Source organism: Mesoplodon mirus, assembly GCF_964341445.2.
Source record: "Mesoplodon mirus genome assembly, chromosome: 14".
NCBI lineage: Eukaryota > Metazoa > Chordata > Mammalia > Artiodactyla > Ziphiidae > Mesoplodon > Mesoplodon mirus.
The window spans coordinates 50,039,660-50,058,716 of NC_138990.1; the positions used below are offsets into that span (position 1 = coordinate 50,039,660).

Sequence of the window (19,057 nt, forward strand, 5' to 3'; positions counted from 1 at the left end):
CCCCACAAAACAGAAAGTTCATACAGCAGCAAGAATAATCCTTTTCAAACCTAAGTCAGATCATGTCACTTTGCTGCTCAAAACTTCTCATTACTTGCCATATCACTTGGAATAAAAACCAAAGTTTTGGGGCTTCCCTGGTGGCGCAGTGGTTGAGAGTCCGCCTGCTGATGCAGGGGACATGGGTTCGTGCCCCGGTCTGGGAAGATCCCACATGCCGCGGACCAGTTGGGCCCGTGAGCCATGGCCGCTGGGCCTGCGCATCCGGAGCCTGTGCTCCGCAGCGGGAGAGGCGACAACAGTGAGAGGCCCGCATATAGCAAAAAAAAAAAAAAAAAAAAAAAAAGGCCAAAACCAAAGTTTCTATGTTCTCCTACAACGCCTCCCTACAATCTAGCCCCAGCAGCCTACTTCATCCACTACTCTTCCCCACACACATGCCACTCCAGCTACACTGGCCTTGCTTTTCCTCAAACACATTAAGCATATCCTGCCCCAGAGCCTTTGTCCTTGCTTTGTCCTCAACCTGAAACCCTTTTTCCCTGGGCATCTGCATAACTTCTCTCTCACATCATTTAGACTCAACTGTTACCTTGTGAGGAAGACCTTTTCTCACTATCCTATCTAAACTAGCAACTCCCTACCCATACTGTCACTCTCAATCTTATCTGCTTTATTTTTTCTTAGCACCCATCAGCACCTGACACAGAATGTAATTGTTTACTGTCTGTCTTCCCCAAATACTAAAAGGCAAGCACCACGAGAGTAGTGATTTTGTTTTATTCAAAGAGCAGCACAAAGAAGAGTATCTGGCATTTAGCCTGGTAGATATTTGCTGAATAACAAAATAAGTAATAGCAAGTCATTATGCTGTAAGTTTTATAAAGATTAGTTCATTTAATCTTTGGAAAAACTACATGAAAGTAATATTATGATTCCAATTTTACCAAGGAGACAAAGGCACAAGAGACTAAATAACTTATATGTCACACAGTTGGTAAGTAGTATAGTCAGCTTCCTGAATCTTTTAAACGAGATGAAGTTAGATCATACAAATGGAGTATTTAACAAAAAGTTTGGCACAAAAAATACATAACATTTATGGAATACTTACTATGTGCCAAACATTAATGTAAGATTTTTATGTGTATTTACTCATTTAATTCTCATACTGTTTAATAAGTGGTTGCTATTATTTTTACTATTTACTATTTATCAAGGTACCAACCTGAACTCAACAGAAGTCACATAAAAGATGCTGCTGTGACAGAAATAGCACAAACTCCAACATTTACCAAATCAAAATTAACTGAAATTCACATCATACAGACACATAGTTAACTGTATGTTTGCTAGCCTGTAGTTCTCAAAAAGCCCTCTAATATAGACAAAATAGTCACAGAGTTTCTTCATTAAAAAAAAAAAAATCTACCCCTCCCCTAAAATTCTGGCTGCTACTCCATACTGCATCATATTATGTTTAATCCATTTTTTATTATAAGTTTAAAATTATGTGATTAAAGTAGATCTTTTCAATGTTTAAAACAGAACTTATTCATTTGTACCAAATACTACTGAAATCACCAAGTTTATCTAGTGTAAACAACTCTCTGTTTTAAAAGTCGGTTTTATTACCAAAAGTAAATTTTGATATTTCTGCATCTGAGAAAATAAAGTACCCAATTCCTTTATCCTTGAGTTAAAGTGAAAGCCACAGGAATCATGAAATTTAGTGAATATAACTTCTTCAGTTCAACACAGCATTTGATTTTTAATTTTTAATCCAATCCATAGATACTCATTCTTTATTAATAATTAACATATGAAAGATTCTGGGTAAAGACCCTTAAAACTTACGGTGCAATAATGGCTCTAGCAGGTCTTTTTGTGGACTGTACTTGTGAAAGCCAACCTTCTAGCTGTGCATTCAGTTGCGGTCCTATAAAAAGAGAAAGAGAGAAACAGGAGTGAGCAAAGCAATACAGTACTAATAACCATACATGACACAAAGTCCTCACTGAACCTATTTGGAACTAAAATAGCTTAATGGGCAGTGGATCATCATTTTGGATGTTAATGTTTGAAACTTAACCAACTACAAAGTTTCTAGTAGCAAGCCATATGATAAAGACAAGCACTGATTAAACAAAATTTGCTTTTATCCACCCACTTATTTATTTACAACCATCTTCATTCAAGAACAACAATACAATCTACAATTTGAGGCAATGATCAAACGAAATGAAACAAGAAAGAGAAAACTATAGTATATGAAAAGAAAATAAGTGAATATATTTTAGAGTACCAAAACCTGCCTTAATCACTAAAATCACATTCATGGAGTCATCATTACCACATTCAATGATCTTTCCTGCCATCCACTCCAGCCCCCTATTCCCATCACCATATCAATAACCACTGTAACTACACCACCTCAAAAATCTGTTTCAAGCATCCCACTCTCTTCACTTCCTATCATTCCAGTTCACGTCTAGAAATCTGTTGGAGTCACTTTTCCAACTGTCCTTCATCCTCTCTTCTTCACTTTTTATACCCATCCTGAGATTTGATGATCCATCACTATAATCACTCCCTTGCCTGTGGCCTCCCTCCTTTGCTCCTCTCTTCCTCCAGCGTAGTCAAATCATAGTTAAAACCAACCTTCCACTTAACAAAGCACCTCCATCTGAACAGCTGAATGAGACTGTAAAGAAACACAACCATATGAACTTTGAAATTATACTCATAAATTACAGCAGATCCTTAGCAAACAAAGCTCAGAAATCATACCACGACAACCTAGTGAATTTGCTCACCTATCTTTAAGACAGTTACTTCATATAGCTTCTCTTTTTACCTTAAACCATCATCCCCTTCCCATTTCCATTCCCAAGAGATGATCAAACCTTTCATTTTGTTAAGGAAAAACAAGCAGAATAACCAACCATCCTGGTTGCTCAGGACTTTGCCAGTTTTATCACTGGAAGTCCTGCATCCTGGGAAACCTCCCAGTCTCAGGCAAACCTGAATGTTAGTCGCACTAAATTCAGAAGAGAACTAGTTCCTCTTCCCACCACTTATTCTGCTTTCCCTCCTGTTTCAACAAACTGTCCTTGCTCCTATCAAAAGCCAAACAAATTACTTCTGCACTGGATCTCACTTTGTTTTTCATACTCAAGGACTCTGCTCTTACAACTGTCCTTGTCTCCTCACTAACTTTTCCCTTTTTACTAGATCATTATCATTACCATGCAAATATGCAATACTAGCAAATTGATTTCCCCCCAACTACTGCCCCCTTTTTCTGTGGCTCTCTCTTCTTAAACCTTTAATAAAAAAATATTTAAACATTACAAAAGAACATAGATAATAATATAACAAACACTCATGGATTGACTGACCAAATAAATTAAACCTTAACATTCTAACGTATTTACTTAAGATCTACTTTTATTAAGAAATAAAATACTGGACTTCTCTGGCGGTCCAGTGGTTAAGAATCTGCCTGCCAGTGCAGGGGACACGGGTTCAATCCCTGGTCCAGGAAGATCCCACATGCCGCAGAGCAACTAAGCCTGTGCGCCACAACTACTGAGCCCGTGCTCTAGAGCCTACGAGCCACGACTACTGAGCCCACACAACACAACTACTGAAGCCCACATGCTCTGGGGCCCGTGTGCAGCAACTACTGAGCCCTCATGCTGCAACTACTGAAGCCCATGCACCTAGAACCCGTGCTCTGCAACAAGAGAAGCCACCGCAATGATAAGCCCATGCACCTCAATGAAGAGTAGCCACCACTCCCCGCAACTAGAGAAAGCCCACGCACAGCAACAACCCAGTGCAGCCAAAAAAATACTAAAAATTTTTTTTAATTATTAATTTTAAAAAAAGAAATAAAATATTAAAGACATCTGAATTCCTTGCTGATCCCATTATATACCTCCCTCCTAAGGTAACCAAGGTAAACCACTTTCTGATTTTGGTGTTTATTATTGCGTTATACATTTACTAATTTATGTATCCATAAATAATACATGTATTATTTTGTTCTGCATGTTATTTTTTTGTTTTGTTTTTAAATGTTATATAAATGTAGTGTACCTGTTCTTCTAAACTACTTTTAGTCAAATTATTTTTTAAAATTATTCATGTCGATACGTGTAGCTCTAATTTATTCATTTTCAATGCTGTATAGTATTGTAATATAGGAATATACCAAAATTTATCTGTTCATTCTCCTACTCAGACAGTTTGGTGGTTTCCACTGTTTCACTGTTAGTATACAATGCTACAAGTCTCTCATTAACGTGTGTTAAGAGTCTCTCTGGGATTTATCTAAAAGTAAAAGTACTGGATCATTGAGTATGAACATCTTCAACTTTACTAGAACATGACTAAGTTGCCCACTGAAGCAGGCAGATCAATTTACTCACCAGTGTAAGAGCAAATAATAAGAGATTTAATTCTCCCTGTTAAAAATAAGAGAAGAAACACCACACATATACTTTTCTTTAAAAATTTGTAATTCTAAATTCTTTCTGTTTGAAATGTACACAAATCTTTTAAAAAGCTAAATAAATATCATATGATATCGCTAATATGTGGAATCTAAAAAAAGGGGTACACATGAACTTATCTACAAAACAAAAATAGAGTTACAGTTGTAGAAAGCAAACTCATGGTTACCAGGTGATGTTAGGGGGGGATAAATTGAAAGACTGGGCTTGACATGTACACACCACTACATAAAAACTAGATAACTAAGAAGGGCCTACTGTATAGCACAGGGAACTCTACTCAATAGTCTGTAATGGCCTATATGGCAAAAGAATCTAAACAAGGGTGGATATATGTATAACTGATAAACTTTGCTGTACACCTGAAACTAACACAACATTGCAAATCAACAACACTCCAATAAAAAAAAATTTTTTTAATAAATTTATTTATTTATTTATTTTTAGCTGCATTGGGTCTTCATTGCTGCATGCTGGCTTTCTCTAGTTGTGGTGAGTGGGGGCTACTCTTCATTAAGGTGCACAGGCTTCTCATTGCGGTGGCTTCTCTTGTTGCGGAGCACAGGCTCCAGGCACGTGGGCTCAGTAGTTGTGACTCGCGGGCTCTAGAGCACAGGCTCAGTAGTTGTGACGTGCAGGCTTAGTTGCTCCGTGGCATGTGGGATCTTCCCGGACCAGGGCTCGAACCCGTGTCCCCTGCATTGGCAGGCAGATTCTTAACCACTGCGCCACCAGGGAAGTCCCAAAAATTGTTTTAAAAATAAAATTAAAATTAAAGGGACTTTCCTGGTGGCGCAGTGGTTAAGAATCTGCCTGCCAATGCAGGGGACATGGGTTCGAGCCCTGGTCCGGGAAGATCCCACATGCCACGGAGCAACTAAGCCCATGCACCACAACTCCTGAGCCTGTGCTCTAGAGCCCGCGAGTCACAACTACTGAGCCCGCGAGCCACAACTACTGAGTCCACGTGCCACAACTGCTGATGCCCACGCACCTAGAGCCAGTGCTCCACAACAAGAGAAGCCACCGCAGTGAGAAGTCTGTGCACCACAATGATGAGTGGCCCCCGCTCACCGCAACTGGAGAAAGCCCACATGATGCAACAAAGACCCAACGCAGCCATAAATAAATAAAGACATTTATTAAAAATAAAAACTTTCTAAAAAGTTAAATTAAAAAAAAAAGCTAAATAAGCCTCTAACCAGCAACTCAGGACCATCTTTCTCAAGGACCCAAAAGCCATCTCTTTGAAATGTGATCATCAAGGGAGATAGTGCCCCTTTCTTCCAGTTTCTGTGGGATAGGAACTAACTTCAGAGGGCCACCTAGCCCCAAGTTGCAAAATTACCTCCTGTCATAAAAGTATGTAAGTTTAGTTTTCCTTTGGATAAAGCAATTAGCTAATACATATGGTCACCTCAATTACCAAGTGAATTTAGGATGAACTATGTGTGACAAATGTTTCTATCAAGTCCTCTTACTTGAACACTACTCAATTTATCTTGAGAATATGCATATAATGGGTTTTATCTGCTTAGCTAAATAAAAGGATGAGCACTCTTCACATCTTCGCAATCTGTTAGCAGATAGCCGGTGATGTGCATCATATTGTAGCTTAATGCTTAGTCAAAAATAAAATTTTCTTTCTCTCTACCTTTGAAGAGAAGTTTTCTGAGATGGCAGGAGGTTCTGGTTTAAATTATATTTCTCCAACATCAGCAATGGCTCAAAATTCCCATTTTCCTACATCCTTACCAACATCTGATACTGTCAGAATTTTTAATTTTTGCCAATTTGATGGGTATGAAATTGTACCCCTTTGTTTCTTCTAATTTGTACTTGCCAAATATCCATTGAGATGAAGCATTTACAGATTTGGAAATTCTGTGTTTAGGACTATATACATAAACAAGTCAAGTTTATAAATGGCTAGCCCGTCCTATAAACTGCCAAAGTACAAAAAAGGTCTGATTCAGCAATCAAATGATGTACTTTATTTTCAAAACTTAAATTTAAGAACAGTTACCAAAAAACTTATATTAAATAATTTCATTACTAATTCAAGGAAAAATGGTTCCTAATTTGAAAGTAAATTAAAATTTTAGCTTCCTAATAAATTTAATGTTAACTTAAAGTAAGTATTTCCATGTCACAGGCAGTTTACAAAACAAATTTAAAACTAAATAAAACAAAGAGGGCTTCCCTGGTGGCCCAGTGGTTGAGAGTCCACCTGCCGATGCAGGGGACATGGGTCCATGCCTCGGTCCGGGAAGATCCCACAAGCTGCGGAGCGGCTAGGCCCGTGAACCATAGCCGCTGAACCTGCACGACCGGAGCCTGTGCTCCTCAACAGGAGAGGCCACAACAGTGAGAGGCCTGGGTACCGCAAAAAAAAAAGAAAACAGTATCTCCCAATTCAGCAACCCTACTGCCACCAACCTCACTGGTTTTAAGCACTAAACCAAGCTTTCTTAACAGTCCTTCTGTAAAAGAACCAGCTTCTTCATAAGGATCCTAAGGTAAAAGTCAAACTCACAAGTTTCTCAATTATTTTTAAGTAAGATAACTGAGTGTATCTATTTATTACAAATGGCTGCTTAACTGTTGATCTGTAAAGTGTCAAATAAAAAATAAATTTGCATTCTTCCACAGAGGCTGATACTTGGCAATATGGTATCCTTAATACATGAAGGTGATGTAGAATGTGTGCTTTCTTTCTCAAATATCACTGAATTTGAAGGCACACTGATGAATGGAAAAAATGAATCAAAAGGAAGTATCTTAGCAAAACTACTTCATGGTTGTGTGACCTTGCCCTGAGAGGAATAAATGGGCATGTAAACCTTTGGATAAACAGTAAAAGTAGGTTCCCAAAGGATCAATGCTAAGGTATTTCCTTAAGAAACAGACAATAAATAATGTGCTGTAGGAAAGTCAGTACACTTCTGTTTGAGTCCCAATTAAATCAAACAGTATTTCACAAAAAAGTTTATTTGCATGGTGACAAAACCACAAAGATACTAAACACACACACACATTTTCAGGAATTCCTATGCAACTAATTAACAGAACCATTCTAAAATATGGTAATTAAGTAAGCCAAATTGATTTTTAACTCTCTTTAGTCTGCTCCTCCTATTCCTCTTCAGAGAGAAAAATGAATTCAACAGCCTCCTGACTCTGAAAAAAATCATGTGTTCTATAAACTGTTCTCAAAAAATGTGCAATGGAACCACCTGAGGATCTCATTAAAATACTAATTATGATTCTATAGGCCTGGAGTGGGGCCTGAGATCCTTCATTTCTAATGTGCTCTGCAAGTAACAGCAACGTTTGCTGGCCTATAGACCACACTCCAATACCAAGTCTAGATCAATGGTGGCCAACCAAAAAAGGGACTTGGACCGCAAAGACTCCACAAAACTATATGCATAACAAGTTTTACCTAAAGATAAAATAAATCTCTAGATAAATGTAAGATCTATCAATTACAGATTAAGAAATACATATTCATTTAACAGTGGCAATGAAACTTCTTTTACCTTTTTAAAATCATCTATTTTGTCAATCAAGAGATAGTAAAGAATAATTACTGTCCTCTAGGAAATTCCATACTTTCTAACATGAAGTAGCTTCCTTAAAAAGAGGAAAGTAGAGAAGAAGAAGAACCACCCTGCAGCCTTGGAATGAAAACCACATTCACAGAAAGATAGACAAGATGAAAAGGCAGAGGGCTATGTACCAGATGAAGGAACAAGATAAAACCCCAGAAAAACAACTAATTGAAGTGGAGACAGGCAACCTTCCAGAAAAAGAATTCAGAATAATGATAGTGAACATGATCCAGGACCTCGAAAAAGAATGGAGGCAAAGATCGAGAAGATGCAAGAAATGTTTAAGAAAGACCTAGAAGAATTCAAGAACAAACACCTAGAAGAATTCAAGAACAAACAAACAGAGAAAAACAATACAATAACTGAGATGAAAAATACACTAGAAGGAATCAATAGCAAAATAACTGAGGCAGAAGAATGGATAAGTGACCTGGAAAACAGAAGGGTATAAATCACTGCCAAGGAACAGAATAAAGAAAAAAGTATGAAAAGAAATGAAGACAGCCTAAAAGACCTCTGGGACAACATGAAATGCAACAATATTCACATTATAGGGGTCCCAGAAGGAGAAGAGAAAGGACTCAAGAAAATATTTGAAGAGATTATAGTCGAAAACTTCCCTAACATGGGAAAGGAAATAGCCACCCATGTACAGGAAGCGCAGAGACTTCCAGGCAGGATAAACCCACGGAGAAATGCCAAGAAACATAGTAATCAAACTGATGAAAATTAAAGACAAAGAAAAATTACTGAAAGCAACAAGGGAAAACTGATAAATAACATACAAGGGAACTCCCGTAACATTAACAGCTGATTTCTCAGCAGAAACTCTACAAGCCAGAAGGGAGTGGCATGATACATTTTAAGTGATGATAGGGAAGAGCCTACAACCAAGATTACTCTACCCAGCAAGGATCTCATTCAGTTTCGTCAGAGAAATCAAAAGCTTTACAGACAAGCAAAAGCTAAGAAAATTCAGCACCACCAAACCAGCTCTAAAGCTACAACAAATGTTAAAGGAACTTCTCTAGGTGGAAAACACAAGAGAAGAAAACGACCAACAAAAACAAAGACAAAACAATTAAGAAAATGGTCATAGGAACACACATATTGATAATTACCTAAACTGTGAATGGATTAAATGCTCCAACCAAAAGACACAGGCTGGTTGAATGGATACAAAAACAAGACCCATATATATGCTGTCTACAAGAGACCCACTTCAGACCTAGGGACACATACAGACTGAAAGTGAGGGGATGGTGAAAGATATTCCATGCAAATGGAAATCAAAAGAAAGCTGGAGTAGCAATACTCACACCAGATAAAATAAACTTTAAAATAAAGAATGTTACAAGAGACAAGGAAGGACACAACATAATGATCAAGGGATCAATCCAAGAAGAAGATATAACAGTTATAAATATATATTCAGCCAACACAGGAGCACCTCAATACATAAGGCAACTGCTAACAGCTATAAAAGAGGAAATAGACAGTAACACAATAATAGTGGGGGACTTTAACACCTCACTTACACCAGTGGACAGATCATCCAGACAGAAAATTAATAAGGAAACACAAGCTTTAAATGACACAACAGACCAGATAGATTTAATTGATATTTATAGGACATTCCATCCAAAAACAGCAGATGATACTTTTCTATAGTGCACACAGAACATTCTCCAGGATAGATCACATCTTGGGTCACAAATCAAGCCTTGGAAAATTTAAGAAAACTGAAATCATATCAAGTATCTTTTCCGACCACAACGCTATGAGATTAGAAATAAATTACAGGAGAAAAAAACGTAAAAAAGACAAACACATGGAGGCTAAACAAAACGTTACTAAATAACCAAGAGATCACTGAAGAAATCAAGGAGAAAATCAAAAAATACCTAGAGACAAATGACAATGAAAACATGACAATCCAAAACCTATGGGATGCAGCAAAAGCAGTTCGAAGAGGGAAGTTTATAGCAATACAATTCTACCTCAAGAAACAAGAAAAATCTCAAATAAACAATCTAACCTTACACCTAAAGGAACTAGAGAAAGAAGAACAAACAAAACCCAAAGTGAGGAGAAAGAAAGAAAACATAAAGATCAGAGCAAAAATAAATGAAATAGAAACAAAGCAGTAGCAAAGATAATAGAATTAAAGCCTGGTTCTTTGAGAAGATAAACAAAATTGATAAACCTTTAGCCAGACTCATCAAGAAAAAGAGGGAGAGGACTCAAATCAATAAAATTAGAAATGAAAGACGAGAAGTTACAACAGACACTGGAGAAGTACAAAGCATCCTAAGAGACTACTACAAGCAAATGTATGCCAATAAAATGGACAACTTGGAAGAAATGGACAAATTCTTAGAAAGGTATAACCTTCCAAGACTGAACCAGGAAGAAACAGAAAATATGAACAGACCAATCACAAGTAATGAAATTGAAACTGTGATTTAAAATCTTCCAAGAGTGCTTCCCTGGTGGCGCAGTGGTTGAGAGTCCGCCTGCCGATGCAGGGGACACAGGTTCATGCCCTGGTTCGGGAAGATTCCACATGCTGCGGAGCGCCTGGGCCCGTGAGCCATGGCCTCTAAGCCTGCGTGTCCGGAGCCTGTGCTCCACAACGGGAGAGGCCACAGCAATGAGAGGCCTGCGTACCGCAAAAAAAAAAAAAAAAAAAAAATCTTCCAAGAAACAAAAGTCCAGGACCAGATGGCTTCACAGGTGAATTCTATCAAACGTTTAGAGGAGAGCTAACACCCACCCTTCTCAAACTCTTCCAAAATATCAAAGAGGATGGAACACTCCCAATCTCATTCTACCAGACCACCATTACCCTGATACCAAAACCGGACAAAGATGACACAAAAAAAGAAAATTACAGAGCAATATCACTGATGAAGATAGATGCAAAAATCCTGAACAAAGTACTAGCAAACAGAATCCAACAACACCATGGTGTATGATTAAAAGGATCATACACCATGATCAAGTGGGATTTATTCTAGGGATGCAAGGATTCTTCAATATATGCAAATCAATCAATGTGATACACCATATTAACAAATTGAAGAATAAAAACCAAATGATCATCTGAATAGATGCAGAAAAAGGTTTTGACAAAATTCCACACCCATTTATGATAAAAACTCTCCAGAAAGTGGGCATAGAGGGAACCTACCTCAACATAATAAAGGCCATATACGACAAACCCACAGCAAACATCATTCTCAGTGGTGAAAAACGGAAAGCATTTCCTCTAAGATCAGGAAGAAGACAAGGATGTCCTCTCTCGCCACTATTATTCAACATAGTTTTGGAAGTCCTAGCCACGGGAGTCAGAGAAGAAAAAGAAATAAAAGGAATCCAAATCAGAAAAGAAGAAGTAAAACTGTCACTGTTTGCAGATGACATGATACTATACATAGATAATCCAAAAGATGCCACCAGAAAACTACTAGAGCTAATCAATGAATTTGGTAAAGTTGCAGGATACAAAATTAATGCACAGAAATCTCTTGCATTCCTATGCACTAACAATGAAATATCAGAAAGAAATTAAGGAGAAACAATATTGTTCACCATTGCAACAAAAATAATCAAATACAAGGGAATAAACCTACCTAAGGAGGTAAAAGACCTGTACTCAGAAAACTGTAAGACACTGGTGAAAGAAATCAAAGATGACACAAACAGAAGGAGAGATATACCATGTTCTTTGATTGGAAGGATGAATATTATGAAAATGACTATACTACCCAAAGCAATCTACAGGTTCAACTCAATCCCTATCAAATTACTAATGACATTTTTTACGGAACTAGAACAAAAAATCTTTAAGTTTGTATGGAGACACCAAAGACCCCAAATAGCCAAAGCAGTCTTGAGGGAAAAAACGGAGCTGGAAGAATGAGACTCCCTGACTTCAGACTATACTACAAAACTACAGAAATCAAGACAATACGGTACTGGCACAACAACAGAAATATAGATCAATGGAACAAGACAGAAAGCCAAGAGATAAACCCATGCACCTATGGTCAACTAATCTATGACAAAGGAGGCAAGAATATACAATGGAGAAAAGACAGTCTCTTCAATAAGTGGTGCTAGGAAAACTGGACAGCTACCTATAAAAGAATGAAATTAGAACACTCCCTAACACCATACACAAAAATAAACTCAAAATGGATTAGAGACCTAAATGTAAGACCAGACGCTATAATACTCTTAGAGGAAAACAAAGGAAGAACACTCTTTGACATAAATCACAGCAAGATCTTTTTCGATCCTCCTCCTAGAGGAATGGAAATAAAAACAAAAGTAAACAAATGGGACTTAGTGAAACTTAAAAGCTTTTGCAAAGCAAAGGAAACTACAAACAAGATGAAAAGACAACCCTCAGAATGGGAGAAAATATTTGCAAACGAATCAACGGACAAAGGATTAATCTCCAAAATATATTAACAGCTCATGCAGCTCAATATTAAAAAAACAAACAACCCAATCCAAAAATGGGCAGAAGACCTAAATAGACATTTCTCCAAAGAAGACATACAGATAGCCAAGAAGTACATGAAAAGCTGCTCAACATCACTAATTATTAGAGAAATGCAAATCAAAACTACAGTGAGATATCATCTACACCATTTAGAATGGACATCATCAGAAAATCTACAAACAACAAATGCTGGAGAGGTTGTGGAGTAAAGGGAACCCCCTTGCACTGCTGGTGGGTATGTAAATTGATACAGCCACTATGGAGAACAGTATGGAGGTTCCTTAAAAAACTAAAAATAGAATTACCATATGACCCAGCAATCCCACTACTGGGCATATACCCAGAGAAAACCATAATTCAAAAAGACACATGCACCCCAATGTTCACTGCAGTACTATTTACAATAGCCAGGTCATGGAAGCAACCTAAATGGCTATCGACAGCCAAATGGGTAAAGAAGATGTGGTACACATATACAATGGAATATTACTCAGACATAAAAAGGAAAAACTGGGTCATTTGCAGAGATGTGGATGGATCTACAGACTGTCATACAGAGTGAAGTAAGTCAGAAAGAGAAAAACAAATATCGTATATTAACGCATATATGTGGAACCTAGAAAAAATGGTACAGATGAACTGATGTGCAGGGCAGAAATAGAGACACAGATGTAGAGAACAAACGTATGGACACCAATCAGGGAAAGTGGCGGGGGGGGGGGGATGATGAACTGGGAGATTGGGATTGACATATATACACTAATATGTATAAAATGGAAGACTAATAAGAACTTGCTGTGTAAAAAAAATAAATTAAATTAAATTCAGAAAAAAAAAAAGAGGAAAGTAGAATACACCTCAAAAAGCCCAAGGACTGGGCTTCCCTGGGCGCAGTGGTTGAGAGTCCGCCTGCTGATGCAGGGGACACGGGTTCGTGCCCCGGTCCGGGAGGATCCCACATGCTGCAGAGCGGCTGGGCCCGTGAGCCATGGCCACCGAGCCTGCGCATCTGGAGCCTGTGGTCCGCAACGGGAGAGGCCACAACAGTGAGAGACCCGCGTACCACAAAAAAAAGAAAAAAAAAAAAAAGCCCGAGGACCAAAATAAAATTTTAAAATTTTAAAATAAATAAATAAAGCCTGAGGACCATTCTAGTCCTATCACTTACCTTTCCTAGAATTTTATCTGTATTGTGTTTCAGTCACCACACAACTTTATGTTCTACTAGTTATTTAATAAACTATTACATCATAAGGTTAACTATGACCAATCATGTTATAATTTGCTTTCATTTGTTAACTGAATAAATATTTATGGAGCAGCTATTTATGTGCCAGGAAGTGGGATGAATGCTGGAGTTATAGCAATAAAAAAAATCCAGGAGATGGGACTTCCCTGGTGGTCCAGTGGTAAAGAATCCTCCTTGCAATGCAGGGGATGTGGGTTCAATCCCTGGTCAGGGAACTAAGATCCCACATGTTGCGGGGCAATTAAGCCCGTGCACCACAACTATTGAGCTTGCCCGCCTCAACTAGAGAGCCTGCGTGCTGCAAACTACAGAGCCCATGCCCTCTGTAACCCACGCCAGAGCTACAGAGCCCATGAGCCCTGGAGCCTGTGCACCACAACTAGAGAAGAGAAAACCCACACGCCACAACTTAGAGAGAAGCCCGTGCACCGCAATGAAAAGATCCCACATGCCTCAACGAAGATCCCGCATGCCGCAACTAAGACCCAATGCAGCCATAAATAAATAATAAATAAGTTTTTCTTTAAAAAAAAAAAAAGACAGGAGAGATACCTGCCTTCATGGCACTTTATAAGTGTCAACGTCTTAAATCCAAAGAATGGCAGAAAGATGATAAATTAAGACACCAGGACAAACTAATAGGAGAAAGACAGTTTTGGTTAGGAGAGAACCCTTCCAGTGCTAATCAAAGTATTCCACATACATAAGGTAAAGAATGATCAACTATCACAACTTTTTTAACATTCTCTTTTAATTGGTACCAGCACAGTAAATATAATTCTACAGGACTGGTTAAAACAAAGTAACCAGGCTTCCCTGATAGCGCAGTGGTTAAGAATCCTCTTGCCAATGCAGGGGACACGGATTCAAGCCCTGGTCCGGGAAGATCCCACATGCCGCGGAGCAACTAAGCCCATGCGCCACAACTACTGAGCCTGCACTCTAAAGCCCATGAGCCACAACTACTGAAGCTCATGTGCCTAGAGACCATGCTCCACAACAAGAGAAGCCGCTGCAATGAGAAGCCTGCGCACCGCAACGAAGAGCAGCGCCCGCTCACCGCAACTAGTGAAAGCCCACGTGCAGCAACAAAGAACCAACACAGCCAAAAATAAATAAATAAACTGGAAAAAAATTTTTAATGTAAAAAAACCCAAAAAAACCAAAGTAACAAGAGACAAAGCAGAAGTAAAAAATACAAAGCCAAAAAAATAGGTTGTCAGCACCTAGTATTTTCTTTTTAATCACTCTAAATGTTAAATCTGTTAAAACCAAGCTAAGAAATAAACTCTAACCAGTGATGGAAAGTCTACAAATAATAAGATTAATATGTTAGGGAGTTCCTAGGTGGCCTAGTGGTTAGGATTTGGCGCTCTCACTACGGAGGCCCGGGTTCAATCCCTGGTTGGGGAACCATCCCGCATGCCGCGTAGCGTGGCCAAAACACAAAGATAAATAAAGATTAACATGCTAGACTTTTTATGACAGTGGCTCCTGGATCGCTGAATGTTACAGGTCAATAAAATTTCAGAAGAAATTTAAGGGATCAACATAGGGTTGCAATTTTTTTTTAAGTTTTTTGCACATGTCAACTTTATTTGAAGTACTGACAGTAAACTTATTCAAAACAATGTAATGTTGCCTTGAGGTATTTTGTATATGAGAAAGATGAATGTTAACATTTTCCATCACAGTACTGGCTGTACAATGATAATTATCATGATTATGAAATCTGTAGCAAGATGGATCCTGGTTTTCCATATTTAGTGCTATTCTAATTATATATTTTATATTAAAAAGATTAAAGTTTTGAGAAGTCCAAAATGTCAAAAATATGAGCTCTCATCTCAAAACCGATTTTGTCATTATAGATGGTCTAATTTCCATATCAATAATAATGTCATGTTATTTCACTATCAATACATTATGCAGGTAAAATGAGATGATACATTACCAATTAAAATTTTTTTTTTTTTTTGGTGGTACGCAGGCCTCTCATTGTTGTGGCCTCTCCCGTTGCGGACCACAGGCTCCGGATGTGCAGGCTCAGTGGCCATGGCTCACGGGCCCAGCCGCTCCATGGCATGTGGGATCTTTCCAGACCGGGGCACAAACCCGTGTCCCATGCATTGGCAGGTGGACTCTGAACCACTGCGCCACCAGGGAAGCCCTATCAATTAAAAAATTTTAATTGAAATATAGCTGATTTACAATGTTGTATTAGTTTCAGGTGTACAGCAAAGTGATTCAGATATATATATATATATATATATATGTATATACATATATATATGTTCTTTTTCAGATTCTTTTCCATTATAGGTTATAACAAGATAGTGAATATAGTTCCCCGTGCTATACAGTAAGTCCTTGTTTTTTCTCTATTTTATATATAGTAGTGTCTATCTGTTAATCTCAAATTCCTAATTTATCCCTAGCTCCTGCCTTTTCCCTGTGGTAACCATAAGTTTGTTTTCTATGTCTGTGAGTCTATTTATGTTTTTTACATAAGTTCATTTGTATCATTTTTTTAGATTCCACATATAAGTGATACCATATGATATTTGTCTTTCTCTGTCTGACTTTATTTAGTATGATAATCTCTAGGTCCATCCATGTTGCTGCAAATGGCATTTAATTTTTTGTGTGTGGCTGAGTAATATCCCACTATAGATTGTACATATACCACATCTTCTTTATCCATTCATCTGTCGATGGACACTTGGGTTGCTTCCATATCTTGGCTATTGTACATAGTGCTGCTGTGAACACTGTGGTGCATGTGTCTTTTCAAATTAGAGTTTTCATCTTTTCCAGATACATGGCCAGGAGTGGGACTGCTACTGTAACTCTATTTTTAGTTTTTTAAGAAACCTCCATACCGTTCTCCATAGTGGCTGTGCAAATTTTTTATTTTCTCAAGAAAGGACATTTAAAACACATCAACCATTTATCTATGATCACCATGATTTCTTAAAATAAATATCGTAACACCAAAAAGTAATACATGAACAATTTTAAGATAACTTCAGTCCTTTAAACTGAATAACCACATTTCATTGATTCCAAGAAGGTGCACCAGTGTTTTATGTATCACTAAGAAAGAAAGAAAATAAAAAACCTTCCAATTAAAATAAGACAGATGGTTTCTTATCACTTAGAATTTTTATATTTATTGGAAAAGTTCTTAAACTTATTTAGATATGAATTCTCATAACACAAGTTTATGTAAAAAAGAAAAGCAAAATGAATTCAAGATACTCTTAAAATTTTCTTCACATTCACAATCTAATATCTAAATTGCTTTTTAACTCAGTCATCAGTGACCCTGTTTTTCCATAATATCATCCTCTGCACCAAAGGAATTAGTGATGTGATATTCCTTTTAAAAATGTTCCTCTACTGCCTCGGGACTCTAGTCCAAGAAACTGACACACATTGTCCAAGTCCTGATGCTATATCTTTTCTGATCTTCCCAAAAGGTATCACCAGAAGGTGCAACCAACAGGTTTCAGAAGACAACCCAGGCATGTTCATCTCTTTCATAAATGGTCCTTAAATGGTATGTTACCAGAAACACCAATGGGTTGCAGTTATCTAGTCATACCAACAGGATTAATTATTGAGTTCGAGTATATGTAGGCAGTGACAACTATTTCACAACTGACAATGATTTAAAGATGCCATTGATTGTAAAACACATCTCAATTTCAGAAGTGTTAAAATGTGGGAAAACGTACGTCTTAAAATCAATGAAATATATAGTAGCACTATGAAAACCACACTCTCCACAATGTTCTCGCATTTTTTTATTTCAATGCAAAACAGTGAAAAAATTCATCAAAAAACAGCATTTGGGAACCACTTCTCACTACAATGAAAAGTATTTCTCAGAAGGCTTACTGACTATAATGACCTCATTTAATTTAAAAAATAACATTTCAGCAGTTCTCCCTAAATCCTTTCCCTCATTACCGATGTCTTACTGTGACCATATACTTATAATTTATTGCTATGCTATTTACAAAACTAAGTATCCTATTTTTAGATACACTGCAAGGGATGCTGTTTGTTTTTATGTATCGTATGACAGGACTCCTCATATAGAAAATAATATGCCCTTAGGAGTACAACACAAGAATTGTCTCACTGAATCTGACCCAAAACCCATCCAGAGCAGTACTGTATCAAACCAAAAACACAAAAACAAAAATTAAAAAAACCTTGCTATGAAGAACACTATTGTTCTCCTTGATACAAACCTCAAAGGGTTAGACCAAATCCAAATATCTTGGATTCCTTATTACCCGCTAAAATTATAAACATTTTAAGAATCTGTTTATATTTTTTGCTAAACTCTGTAGTTCAGAATAGAATCCATAGAGGCAAATAACTATTCAAAGGAACAATCTTTAGTGCATACCAACTAACCCATATCTGGCCAAGTGGACATCACTTACCACTTTTCTGCCCACTCATATACAGTCTCTCAAAATTTTCATAGAGTTAATACCAATTCCACTGGCATTTCATACGTAAAAGGGCTTCAAATTTGAAGGATCACAGTGCATTTCTCCCTTGAGGTGATTTACAAAAACCATAATCTGAAAATAGGTTCAGCATTGATCCCTTTAACAGTCTATTAATTTGGACTCCCTATTCTTACTCTTATTCTGTTTATAAACAAATTCCCTAACCCTATCAAATGATGCCACTAAGTTCCTTGAGTGCCTGGTTATAGTATCCTACCTAAACTCTTTTTTAAGATCAAGATATTGATTTTTGTCTGCTATTTCTTCATTATAAAATATATATATATATATGTATATATGTTCAGTATGGAAATTGTGGGGAACACATATTAAGAAGGGGGAAAAACAAAAATCCCATAATTATTTAAAAAACCCACCAAAATCAATATTTTCCAAACTTCCTTCTAGTCTTTAAAATGATATACAATTCTTTAACCTGATTTTATTTACATAACATTACACATAGGTATTTCCCTGTATTATGAACTCTTTATAGACATTTTATGGCTAAATAAGATTTCTTTGTGTAAATGGATCACTGTTTCCTTAAACATTAATATAAGATGTTTAGGTTCTTTCTTTCCAATTTTTTGCGCTATTATAAACAATTCTGTAATATGTATCTCTAT

The 19,057-nt window shown here is 37.3% G+C and overlaps 1 protein-coding gene across 3 annotated transcripts in view; it reads right to left on the reverse strand.

Annotated features, from left to right (window-relative positions):
- Positions 1-19,057, reverse strand: part of MEMO1 (mediator of cell motility 1) — a 134,622-nt gene that overhangs the window by 62,001 nt on the left and 53,564 nt on the right. For all 3 annotated transcript variants that reach the window (XM_082642812.1, XM_082642811.1, XM_082642810.1), the window contains one exon: positions 1,858-1,939. In XM_082642812.1, coding sequence (XP_082498938.1) covers positions 1,858-1,939 — 82 coding nt within the window. The remainder of the gene's footprint in view (positions 1-1,857; positions 1,940-19,057) is intronic.